The sequence below is a fragment of the Tribolium castaneum genome, chromosome 5 (genome assembly GCF_031307605.1).
Source record: "Tribolium castaneum strain GA2 chromosome 5, icTriCast1.1, whole genome shotgun sequence".
Classification (NCBI taxonomy): domain Eukaryota; kingdom Metazoa; phylum Arthropoda; class Insecta; order Coleoptera; family Tenebrionidae; genus Tribolium; species Tribolium castaneum.
The window spans coordinates 7496621-7510168 of record NC_087398.1 but is presented as its reverse complement, the minus strand read 5'-3'; the positions used below and the strand labels follow the sequence as shown (position 1 = coordinate 7510168).

General features: G+C 33.6%; 1 protein-coding gene across 3 annotated transcripts; it reads left to right on the top strand.

Moving 5' to 3' along the window:
* The first annotated feature begins 862 nt into the window (after positions 1–862).
* Positions 863–5750, top strand: LOC103313074 (sodium-dependent noradrenaline transporter). 3 transcript variants are annotated; one of them, XR_010334410.1, is made up of 14 exons: positions 863–971; positions 1023–1064; positions 1114–1240; positions 1285–1416; positions 1463–1661; positions 1712–1838; positions 1888–2031; positions 2078–2300; positions 2350–2468; positions 2511–2642; positions 2689–2886; positions 3300–3446; positions 3490–4396; positions 4451–5750. XR_010334410.1 is itself a non-coding variant. In XM_008195380.3 (13 exons), the coding sequence occupies exons 1-13, from the start codon at positions 867–869 to the stop codon at positions 3709–3711; spliced, it is 1920 nt and encodes a 639-aa protein (XP_008193602.2). In that variant the 5' UTR covers positions 864–866; the 3' UTR covers positions 3712–5744. The 3 variants fall into 3 exon arrangements, 1 of the variants encoding a protein (XP_008193602.2); XR_001575014.2 differs by having other exon boundaries at positions 864–974; positions 4451–5741; XM_008195380.3 differs by having other exon boundaries at positions 864–974; positions 3490–5744.
* Positions 5751–13548: the final 7798 nt, after the last annotated feature.

The window sequence follows — 13548 nt, the reverse complement described above, 5'->3', positions numbered from 1 at the left end:
AAATATAGGTTCTTCGTCTTGCCTTCAATATGTTGTAAAAATCACATATTTGCAAACTTCACTTAGCAATAATAAGCGTAAAAATAAGCAAATTTTTATCAGAATTGTTAAAAATACAAATTCGAATAACGTGTTACCCACTTTATCGCACCGCATTTTACAGTAAGAGGCAAAAAATAATATGCACTCACCGTTTGCATCTACCTCCTACATATTTGTCGAAAATTCCCCCACCGTCACACAACGGCTTACTGTAATTAAAAAAATGTGTCATTATATTATATTATTAAAAACTGTACAAATTTAGTGAAATATTTTTTGGAAAATGTGTTGGAGACTAACCCTTTAATCCGGATACTTTGTACTGTCCCCGTCCCCGAAGTTCCAAAATCACACACTACTAAATGTTAGGCAGTCAAAAATTCACATCACACACTAAACACTGAAGACAAGCCCGTGTTTTGAAAAGTTTTAGCAATTTTTTAAATTTATTTTAAGTTTTGAGACGTCCATTCGCGACAAGAACGAGTCACAAACTGAATAAAATTAAACGGCACATCGGTAATTGTGTAAGAACATGGATAAATCGTCATTAACAAAAAACATAATCTGTTTTGATAACGCGAGGCAAACGTGCGAACTAAGAGGGTTTTTCTGATTCATCGTTTTTTTGTTGCATTACTTACACTCAAACAAATCGAAGGCCAGGCGGTTTTGAAGAAATAAATTTTATGCAAAGTACGGAAACACTATTAACTATTCCCTAAATTCGATTCTAACTTGTAATTTAACTGCTCCCAGAAAAATATTCATTTGGTTGCACGGTGTCATTGCACGTGTCATTTTTGAAAGTTGAAATTTGCAAAATGATCCCGGACTATGCGAGCATATCTCACGCAATGTTCCGGTATCCGGACATCGGAACGTCTCAAATGGGGTCCCACATTACGATTCTGAGACCCCGGGACATTGTCGTAACGTAGTTAATTCTGCTAAAACACATAATTTTAATGCATTTGTAGTCCACCCCCTCCGATGTGATTTCCACAGCTGCTTCTTATTTCGTACAATCAAGAAACTTTATTTAAACAATTTGTAAACACAATTTTGTAGAACTCAAATGATCAGAACGAATCAACTTGGACACGCAGAGCCAAATTCTTTTTCCGAATTTTGAGTTTTTGTTTAGGCCCAGCTAACATTTGGCGGTTCCCGCAGCAGTCGTTTATTTACGGGAATGGTATTAAACACTTTACCATTTCTGGAATTAATTTCTAATTTAAGCGACATACATGTACTTGTATATTTTGTACAGCTGGATAATTGGGGTGTCATTGCTGGTGTTTGAGGTCAGTCTCAGTCAGTATTTTATGAAGGGTTTCGCCAAACTTTTCACTCTTTGCCCCATCATGGAAGGTAAAAAATGCTCCACAGAGTCTCTTTCTGACGACAATTCTTCCAGGAATAACACTTTCGATGGCATTTTACTGCATAATTGCTACTTTGTTGTACAGTATGATATGTGTATACTCTTTCGTGTATGTCTTTACCGGATTTCACCCAAAAATGCCCCATTCGTACTGTTCCGAACCCATTAAAACATACGGTTGTAAAACAAATTATACGAACTTTACCGACTCCCCCGAATTCATCTTCTTCTAGTACCTAATCAAGTAACTAAGCCAAAGACGCTTATAAATATAAATTTCAGCAATTACGTGGAAAGGTACAGAGACGCAGATGCAAATTACTACAATTGGCGAAACGCTGTCCTTTTGGTTTTTATTTGGCTTATAATTCTCTTCATCACTTGGTTCAGTATTTTGCGATACCATTGGGTGCCAGTTGATTTAATAATTCTAGCTCCCACCAAAAACACATTTTCAGGTCGTAATAATACACAGCGTTTCAGTTTTTTTGATACTAATCTACGCCGCAACTATTGGTCTAGTAGTGGATTCAAAGAATGGTGTTTTTCCGGGAATCACTCGAATGTTTGTTCCGACCACAAATGATATCCTCAACATTCGAGTAACAACCGCCTGAATATTGCCACAAATTTTGAATTTTTTTCCAGACTTGGATATATCCCTTGGAACAAAGTGTTGTAAGTCTTGGTGTAGGTGCAGGTCCCTTGATCACAATATGGTCTGTCTCTAAACTAAAATACTGGACTCCTTGTGACACTCTAACGATAAATGTGATCACATTTATTTGTAGTATATTATCAGCGATTGTTTTCTTCACTTCTGCAGGACTTTTAGCCGATCAGAAGAAAACAATCCCAGAAAAACAGGAAGGTGTAAAGGTTTAATTATCATTATAAACACATTTAAACTGGATTTTTAGAACTTCACGTTCATGTTTTGTACACTCCCCTATTCAACAACATGAAGGGAAATGGCGCAAGTAACTTCAGCGTGATTCTTTACTTCTATGTGTTATTTTGTAGCTGTTTATACTCTTTGGTAAGTCACTCAAACCGAAATGTTTAAATCATAGGTTTCCAGCTAGAATATGTCCAAATTTTGCTTCTGTACATAAGTAGTTACGTTCTAATCGATAGGAGAAGACGCAAAATAATTATAGTTGCTACCTGTTTATTTCTGTGCGCATTTTCGACGATTATTGGTGATTTCAAGGTAACAAAATAATAGACAAAGTTTTTTATTTTTCCATTATTTTCAGTGGGGTTTCGCTATTATTATGTCAATTAATAAGAACTTTATAGCAACTGCTTTACTTATAATTCTCACTTTTGAGCTACTATCAGTGTCATATTGTTACGGTTTTCGGAATTTTTGCGACGATATTGAATTTATGCTAGGTTTTGTTCCTAACTACTTTTTCCAAGTGACGTGGCTGCTGTTACCAGTAGTGTTTTCTGTAAGTGGAGTTTTTATTACCAAGGACATAACTATACTAATGTACGAAATATTTTTTAAAACAGTCGACTAAACAAGTATTCGACACAAATTACGAGTACAAAAGTATAAAATAGTTAGTAATAATACGAGTGCAAAAACAAGCTTAAAGATCGAAGGCTGTCCGAGAATTGTAAGCGTTTCGTATGAGTATTATTCAATTTTTTCAAATAGTGAAAATATTAATTTAAAACACGTTGCCATGGGAAACGTGTTTTAAAATAGTGTTTTAAATAAAAAATAAAACGTATTTTATGGGGCATTTAGCTTCACCTGAGATGATTCTGAACAAAATTCTTAAAAAAAGAATAAATAAGAAAACAAAGAATTGTTGAATTTTAAAGTTGAAAGCTCTTGCAGTGACTTTGTTTTTAGGTATTTTCTGTAGTGTCCCTTTACCTCAAATTTCACGAGATCGAAAACAACGTTGACGTAGTAATGTTGACTTTAATAATATTATTTATTATAATGCCAGTGGTTTTAATTGCCACTATCAAGTGCATTGTTGGAATAAGAGACATGGTAAAATTCTGGTAATGTTGCTTTACCTAATTTTTTGTTTTAGGGCATAAGAAGGGTGTTAAATCCTCGTAGGAACGAGTCAGATTGGGACACTGATTCGGTTCGTATTTCACCGACAAGTTCAATATTAGATATTCATAAAGATTCCCTCCATAATCTGCGAGGTGAAGTCGGTAGTGAATACGTATCGACTCAGAATATTTCAATCGCGTCGGAGACGGATTATGCCAGCATGAAAAGAAGACAGAGCAAAGCGACTGGCTAGAGAATTGTTTTTAATAAAGTTCGTTTCATGAAACTCTCTTTTACAAATTTCATGCAAGTCAGCATTCGAGGACTCCCGAAAAACCACACACGTGTTAAAAACCCTCCTTTTAAATCGCGTTTAAGACGTTTTAAGAAGAGTTCAAAACATATTGTGATATGCGTGACCTGACATTTTTCCTCCATGATTGATGATTGAAAAATCATTCCCAAATCCAGGTGCATTTTTTCACTTCCTTGCAATTTCAGTCGCGTGGTTAACAATATGGCCATTTCCTAATCAAACCATCCCCTATTAAACGAAAAAAGGGCGGTTTGCGCGTGCTTTGCACGCTCTCATGGGGATGCTAATAATAAAAAAACGCAGGGTGCATTTTACGTGTGTTATATACTTCTAGATTTACATAGGGGTGTTGCACATACAATGGCCTCAACGAAGGGGATTTTTTGCTGGGGCTATTTTTAAAAGATGTGGGGATTTTTTGCAAGGGCACGTGTAATCTTGACATAAGGTGCGTGTTTTTTGGACCTTTTTTCAGGGCTTAACAGGTAAGTGTTTTTTATGCCCGGTTCAGGTGGCTGCAGGTTGGTGTTTTTTCTGGATTTAATTTGAAAAATAGTGGGACTCGGTTCTTGGAAATCGGCTGTGTCACTAAAACGGAATTCGGCTTTTTCTCAACTTGGCGGTAAGTCACATTCAGTCTTTTGGCAACAATAATGGACCGAATAACCCTAAGTAGCCGTGTGCAGACCACCACCTGCCGTTTACTGACCGCTGGCTGCGGTAAAAAATGAAGAAGTGTGCCTGGACAGCTTCTGGTTACCGAAAAGTTCTGCAAGATTTTGCCTGAGTCTAATAACACTTAGACAATCAATTATTTTGATAAATCACAATTACACATTGTAATAATTGAACCGTCAGGGATTTATGTGGTCAATGCGTTTTTTAGATTTATCATGATGTTTACGGTTCAGCTGTAGGATGCTTTTAGGAAGGACAATCGACAGGATCAGATAAGTGTGGATGAGATCTTTCCAGCAATTTACAAAAACTGTTTATTCGGAGACATGTATAGAATTGATTGGGCAAAAAATGCAAAGATAAGATCGCAGAGATAGTGGTGGCAAGTTCCCCATTTAAATAGTTGAACCTTAGTGTTTAAAAAATTATAATAAATAAAAAAATTGCAAAAATTGTAAAATGTGTATGGTACTTTTGTAATGGCACAGAAGCGACCCACATTTTTTACATGTGCCCAACCTTCCATTTTTAACAAAGAGATCGAAACGAAGCTAAACCTACCACTTTGAATAGGTTCGGTTCTATTGAAATTTCGCTTTTTTCTCGGTTTCAAAAATGTGCATCGACTACTTCAGTGAGTGGTCAAATCTTTTCATTGATGGTTCAGGCAAGTACTTATTGCTGCATACCAGGAGATTAAGGGCAGTCTCACCGTTTCCATTCAAAAAACCTTCACAATGTTTCTTTTTACCAACATTTGCAATCCATAATAACTCCTGGTGGATAATTATTTTAGAAGAGGAAGTGGAATTTTGCGGCCATATTTACGCACGGGACCACTGTCCACATATCACGAGACTGGGGTCCAGCACCTGGCTAGGGCCGCACATGTGCCATACAAAAGGACCTAAATCGTGACAGCCCGACGATTGTCACTGATATTTTATTTATTAGCCTATAGAACACGAGCGGACGTTTTCATTCGTTTTATATCGGTGGAGATCAAAATTTGTTAAAAATAAGCGTAAAAAGAGGACAAAGCACCAGATCGAAAGATACGGCACGAAGTCTGGAAATTGGAATTTGGAGAAAAAAAACATACTTTAAAATTTTGTATGTAACATTGCCACTAGTGTATTATTTTGTTTTCGCGTGATGGTTCAGCCTGCAGCCCTTAAAACAAATAAATAATTCAATATAAAAATTTCGAAAATATTTTATCAATTTCTTGGGATCTCTGACAATTTAAATTTGTTTTTATCAGAGAGGTTTGACCAAACTTAATGCAATAGACACCTATTATTTTTTATTATTTCCAAAATCTAATACAAGTTTAGTTTAGTTAATTTGTTTGGGTTTTCTCGAATTGAATATTATTTTTCAACAACAAAAAAACTGAGAAATAAAAACTTTTTACACTGATGTCTACTTGCTAGAGAAAACTTAGAGAAAAATTGACCAATAAACGTTAAAACCTACTGACTGCACCAATTAAGCTTAAGCATAAAAACGACGAAATAAAAACAATAAATAAATAAATTTTAGAAAGAAAAATGGCCAGGTAAGTGGTAGTTTATTATAGACACATACGTGTATAAATAAAAAAAATTGTTCATAACCTGTGAGTGAAGATGTACTACTTCTACTCATATTAATATTATTAATACTCACAAGAAAAAGAGAATTTACCTACCTCCCTAGCAGAACTGATTAAATAAATATAAACAATAATAAAGTGATATTATTATTATTATTAGTATCTCACCCATTTGTGAATAATTTCTTTCAATTACCTAATAATTGAACGTAAATAATATGAATAATATTATATGATCACTTGAGACAAAATGATAATAACAATTTATTTTTCTTACAAAAATGAGACGAGACTAATGTTTCAGTTAATGGTTTTTGGGTTAATATTTTTAGTTTAAATATTCAAAAATCATATTTTTTTTTCATAGGTTCAGTTCGGCATTTATACAAATTGGTACATTACAGAAATAAGAAAGTTTCATTTAGAAACTATTTTTTTTAATTTTGACGTTCATAGAAAATGTCGATGCGTAAACACAGCTACGTATCAAACTGAAAAAAATATAATATTCAAATATAGTATGAAAACAATAAGATTAAAAAATAGCCAAGCAATCTGTTTTTTTATAACAGATTTCACAGAAAAAGATGTGGAAAGCAGCTAGTTTTGTGTGCAGAAAATCACACATTTTTCAATTTCTAGTTAAAAACAAAATGTTCAATCTGCAAGGCATTTTAAATACAAAGTATAACTAAATTTGCAAAGTAAACAAAATCCCTTTTTTTGCACAACCTTATCTGACCTGACAGGGGAGTTTAATTTTCCATATTTTAATGATTATAATTATTACGGATTTTATAAAATTTGTTATTAGAAAAGTTTTTGACCTAACCTAAGTGGTTAATTTTATTTATTCTAAAAGTTATTACATATTTCATAAAACTTTGCTTGTTATTAAAAAAGCTCGTTCATTGTTATATTTTTGGTAAAGCAGTTTTGTTGACTGAGTTGAATCGATATTTTTTCTTTAATTCTAAAAAAACCTAATGTCTCTATCGATTTTCAAACATAATTTTTACAAAGTTTCAAAGGCAACTCAACGAAATATTTAAAGTTAGAAAAACGAACAAAGACAAAGGACAAAGCACGTTTCCTAAAAAGTTATTAAACATAGAAATTGTACTACACTTCTGAACCATTCAAACATCAAATTAAAGGTTTTTTCGTGTCTTGAAAAGCAAATTTTAAAAGTAAGTAAATGGCAACTTTATTCTTGTATTAAATTTTAAATTGCTTTCTGTAAATGGGGCCTCGAATGTTTTTGTTTCTCTTAAATTTATTACTATTCAATTATCTACTTGGGTTCCATCATTAGGTATTTTTTGATTAGTTTTATTATTGATTGTAAATTATTTTATTTTATTTTAATCAGTCTTAAAATTCTAGATTTAGTAACAAAACTCGGTGACATGGATAAAACATTTGTATAAAAAATACTGGATAAATTGGAAAACTTATTGTTAATAATAATTACCTACTATAATAACCTTTATATCTTTGCTATAAAATTGGATAAAGAATAATTGGTTCGCTAAGTTTTATAACCAATCAAAACCCTTTATGTCTGAAACCGGGCCAGATTCCGTGTTTGTGTTATTTTTGCTGATGTTTGCTTGTGAAAACATGATTTTATAAAGAACGCAAATGAAGTGTAGCCCTAATGCCCCATAATCACCTTAAATAAAGGCCCCGAATCTGGCCTTTAATCTGGAGTACGTAAGTACCGTGAAATGTCTATATTATTTACTTGGAAGCAAAATACCTACCGACCCGCACATTGTAGGCTAGCAAAAAAATAAAAAGTAAAGGAAGTGGCCTTACCACAATATAATAGCAGTTACCATATGCTGACCAAAAAGAGAAGCGATTTTGCCGCCGTGCCAACCAATTTTAACGACATCTCAAGAGAGAGAAAAATACAAAATAATGCCGAAAAATCTATCTACTTATTGAGCTTAGACTGTGAACGGTTGCGGTATCCGCAGACTGGTTTTTTACCATTCTGGCTAGAACTCGGGCGGACAGTTCTTTGATGGATTGGGTAGTTTTTGCGCACCAGGAAGAGGCTTCAGTGGAGGAAGTGGCCAAAAAATACGGCGGCCGGTGGAGGTTTGGTGATATCTCAAAGTGGGATGGGTGTGTGAGCTAAACGGAAGGACAAAATTGTGAATAATGATGAAAGGAATGGAAAAAAGGAAAAAATAAGTCAATGATACAATACTTTCGAGATGTAAAGTGACAGCTGATATGGCCGAGGATGGCTGTTTTGATGGATCTGTGACATGTACCATGGGCGATGGAAAATAATGCATTATGGAGGTTCTTTTAAAAAATAATTAGTTTCCTAGCAAGTACGAAAACTAACGGTAACGTGAACAGTTAAGCGAAAAAACTAAATAACGGTCAAGTTTTTTTTTTATAAAGGGTTGAACATCCCGTTACATTTCGAGTCACAAAACCTAAAAAAATGAAATAACGGTCAAGTGTTTTTTTTGTAAGGGGTAGAACATTCCGTTAGATTTCTTGGGATTGTCGGTAGAATTGAAAAGGGTTGAAGAATTGTTCGGACGGGAGTGCAATAAAATAATAAAGTTGTAAAGTTCCGACCGAATTTTTCGCGGTTACCGACTCTTATAATTAGTACGTTGTTGGTTAATTATCATCCGGGATGGTATACAAAAATAGTGCAAGAAGAATCACCCTCTGTGATGTATAGAGGGCTGTCAGAGATTTAGTTTTATTGACCGCAGACGTCGATTTTTTTCGTCGGCAGCTGCGACGACTTCAAGACCGTTAAAATGTCTCGAAGTTTTTGGATTCAGCACACCCCTCGAAAAAGTGTAAACGAGATGTATCGAATGTATTGATTTCTTCGGTGAGACGTGCTACTTAGGACACACATGTTGCGGATTCTTGCTTTTCTTTGATTGGATTTCGAATTTTGATTTTATAGGGAAATTGATTACTTTGTGTAAGTGGTGGCGTCATTAATAACGTTGATGTTGCTTCTAATGACATAATGGATTGGAAATAAATATAGCACGTGCCATTTGTTTCTCCGCAAAAGCCTGTTCCTACTATGTAATTATAGATTTTCCGTTTCACCATTTTGAAACATCTGGCATTGTTTTAAATCAATTTGTGGCGAAGTAATTTGGAAAACAAGCTCCAAATGAAGAAATTTTAGGGCAATATGGTCGGTGCATCAAGCTGTTTATTCTATATTTTTGCACCAGAAAAATTACAGGTTAATTAATAAGACATTTATAATTTTTTGTAAATTTTATTTTCTACGGGCAAGAAGATCTTAATCGTCAACACTTACAAGCGGTCAAAAAAAATAAAATATTGCAAATGTTAGTTTCAAAATTTTAATTCAACTACTTATTTTTTTTTCTAATAAAGTTAATAATTTATTTTTGTTAGCATTAATATTTATGACATTACTAAAGAATATTTTCTTTAACAAAATTCATAAATTTTTTTATACAAATTAAATACTTCTGTACATAATTTCTATTTATTAAAAAGATATACATTACGCATTAATACCTAGGTGCCAGGTCTTGTTAATGGTTAACTTAAGGTATATTAAAATGTAACAGAAAATTTTTAACTATTTTATTGCTATTTAATAAACTTTGCGACCATCCTTATTTTTAATGAAAATTCTAATAATACGTATTATGTTTTTTATAAAATGTAACAGATTTTTTTCTCTGTGTAACTATAAAATAATATTAAAAAAATAAAGCAAAAGAATTAAAAAAGAAGAAAATGAAATTAAAAATTTGTAAAAGTCATTGAGAATATTACACAAAGAGTTTTATTTTTTCGTTCTTGCTTTAGTTTATAACTGGGAGATTGTTCATTTTTTTCTATGTATAGGTGTTATATTAAGTATTTTCATGTTAACTACACAAATAATATAAAAAAATTGCAATAAAATAACAATAAAAACAATAAAATAAGCCAAGAACAAAAAAATAAAGCCCATTATATATAATAACCAATATTTTTAATATTTTATAAAATTATTATTATTTTATTTTAATTTTTTATTTTTTTTCTTATTACCAGAAAGATAAAGATGTGCACTATTAAAACAGTAAACAAAAAATTACTAATGGCGTCACAACTCAAAAACGAATGACATCATAAATGTCACAGTAATGTCAAAATGTACCATTTAAAAAAATAAAGTCGACCTGTTCGAGGATTTTTTTGAAAAATGACCATTAACAGAAATGTGAATTTTGTGTATTACTTTTGGTTCAATCTGTATAATGAATATAATTAACTTAATAACGATGATAGAATAAGATCCTAGTTCAAAATCAGTGAGGACCTAAAAATACTCTAAACAATTTTTTTTTTTCGAAATTTTGCTAAATAAAAATTTTACTAAATTATTGGGCCAAATACGGAATTATTTTGCTGCTACTATACTGATAATTTTTTTTATCCAGAAACGTAATTATTTCGCAAAAATTTGTCAAAAATAAACCTAAGAATTAAGGATTAAATCAGAAGTGGAGTCATTATTGCGTTTTTCGAGCCTCATCAATAGAATTTTTTTATAACAGCCATTTTTACAAAACACTGGGAACAACAAAATAAAACAAAATTTTAAATATAAACGTATGAGATTGAATTTTTAACGAGCAAGTTGACTAAATAACTTTTTGATTAAACGGAAATAATTGAGCAATAGTCCCAATTTAAACTTCCACTCGTTTCGAAAAAATTCTGTTTTTCTATTTAAAAATAGAAATTACTGAAAAATAAAGACACAAACTAGTTACATATGTAAAAAATACAGTCCGCACTCTTGGAATAAAAAGTCATAGCAATTATTTAATAAAAGAAAAATATGAATATGAAGAATAAAGTGCTTAATAACTTTGAAAAGTCTCAAGAGAACTAATAGTCAAACTAATTCTTTAAACAAACAATTTTAACATTAACAATTTTTGGTAAAGTTTCAGACGTACCATGTTATTTCTGAATTTCTCTTTGATTTGCTCTCGACGACATTAACGACTTATTTTTAATTTGAGTCAAAATTTTGTGGATGCCTCATTTTTCTGGCTGAAATAATGAATTAACCTTCCATGTAGGGCATCTCTAAAAAGTTGTTGGCGGATGTAAGTAGCTGATTTATGAATTATGTAACCCTAGACAAGCCAAGTCCCCATTTCATGGTTGATTTATCGCCGTTTCGTATCAATAAAACTTTCTGTGCGTTCCTCCAGTGGTAATATTAAACATTTTTGTATAAAACCCCACCCGCTATAAGAAATCTCGTCTAACAGCCGCCGGGGTTAAATCGGAAGGATCGAAAACACAATGAAACGAAAGAGAATTCGGACAATGGTGTGGGGTGGACACACCATTATTTCCGATGTTACATTTATCACCAACAATTGAAAATAGCGCTTTGGCCGTTTCGGACATTCGAAGAAACGCGTAATCCCGGCTTACGAGCCAATTTAATGGCTTTAATTGTCAAAATCCCCAAACTGGACATATGTATTATTTTTGAATCGAAGGGTGACATATGCGTGGGACGGCAATTGAACCGAAACGTGAGAACATTTCCGCACCACTGTGCCACCATCCAATAAAAAAATTCCGACATTAACGTGCGTGAAATTGGGATCGAATTGACGCGTGCTTTTTTACCCTCGAGGGGCGCTATTGACACCGGAAATAAAAAATTTGTAAGAAAAAACGGCACGCGACTTCCCCTCTTTAAAAAGAGGGGCGGTCTTGCGATCGGGGTTTTTTATGAGGGTACCTGTCGTCGAGGGGACTTTACACTGGCATATAGGGTTAAAGAGGGGAGCGTTTTTTATACTTTTTATAACCACGCCTCGTTTCCTCCACAAAATGGAGGCTTCAAATATGTTAAGAGAATTCAGAGGAGCGAACGGATTTTACTTGGATATTCGTCCACCCTCTGTTTCACACCCCAAGCGATTTATTTACCGTATTTACAACAAAGTGGTCGGCCATATTTCTTATTTCGCACAACAATATATCATTAAATAGTTTTATCACAACCGTACGGACCACTTTTCCATGAAAGTTATTGCAAGGGGTGAGTCATGCTGACCATTGGTCAGTTCAGTAGGGGATAAATGAATAATTGCAAACTGTTCATGAAGCTTTGTTCGGCGAGGAACGAATGTACCAAAGGGATAAAATTGCCGAAAAATGCAATTACAGGGACTAATTGATCGCGCCAGATGACGCCCATTGTACACACTGAAAATTCGTGTTTTTAACCAAATTTGATTGTTGGCAAATGCGGCGCACGTTTTCCTGCTTAGCACGCCAGTTTAACCTTTGCCCAATCCGGCGATTTTTTGTGTGTGTTTGCCACATGTGCCAAAGCCCCTTTTGAGTGTATTTTATTCCGTGTTCTCGTCTATTTCCCCCATTTCCTTAAAATACGGACTCATCCAGCATGACAGGACACATCGTGCCAAAAATGCAAGTGAGTTGGAATTAGGGGACGACGGTTTGACAGTGCAACCTCTTAGCTACTTCCGCCCCGTGTAACAAAACTGACGACATTTGACCCAGCGAGCACGTGGATATTCGATGCAGTTGTTGAGGCCTTCGTGATGCGTGAGGAACCGCCCCTTAGCTTTCGAGTGGTTCTTTACAATGGCCTTTTTTCAACTAAGTAAATTAAAGCGGGGATCCATCTACGAACTTGATCGGAATGGCCCATGGGCGGGATTATTGCCCGCAGTGGATGGGTTTTTAATTGATTTCGTATTTTATTTTCAATATCTAGGCAATTAAAAATTAAATTAAATTTTTAAAAATTTCTTCAGCCATAACTCACTGAATTACGAACACATTACGTTATCTCAGGCAGTGTTTGATATTGTTATTGAACACGAAACTCACTTAATTTGCGAGATTTTGTCGAAATAATAAAAAAATGACCAAATGAGGTCTGGACTGATCTATTTCCAGCTCTTGTTAAAGCCAGAAACTCATATTTTTCACACCGATTCCATTTTAACGGACGGGACACTTTGCACAAAATTTGAGATTTTGCAATTTTTATTAACAGTATCAGAAGAAGTTAATTTTTCTTTAAAAGAACTGAGTACCAATCAAACTGTTTCCAACCTACAGTTGGAGCCATAATTGTAAAATTTGAAATACGAGCAAGAAAAAAAATACAAATTGGTGACGGACGGGACCACATTTTTACGTTGACGAGTCGTAAAATTCTGTTAACTTAAAAGCCAAAGGTGGAAGTTTTGAAACTACGAAATCAAAGAACAAAGCAATGTGTAATGATAATGACTTCTGATTAATTTACTTTTTGTACATGACGGACGGGACAAAAACCTTATGTATGAAAATAACTGACGAATATTTATACAGCTTTTAATTATATTAATTTATTTAAGACTAACAATATTAAAATTAGACAGTGGAAATTAAAAATTCTTGGTCTTGTTTAACGACGT

Excerpts from the sequence above, each read along its gene's own strand:
- LOC103313074 (XM_008195380.3), top strand. The coding sequence starts at position 867 with ATGATCCCGGACTATGCGAGCATATCTCACGCAATGTTCCGGTATCCG. Across the intron at positions 1,417-1,462 it reads TCTTTGCCCCATCATGGAAG|GAATAACACTTTCGATGGCA; the intron begins GTAAAAAATGCT and ends CAATTCTTCCAG. Across the intron at positions 2,643-2,688 it reads CGATTATTGGTGATTTCAAG|TGGGGTTTCGCTATTATTAT; the intron begins GTAACAAAATAA and ends CATTATTTTCAG.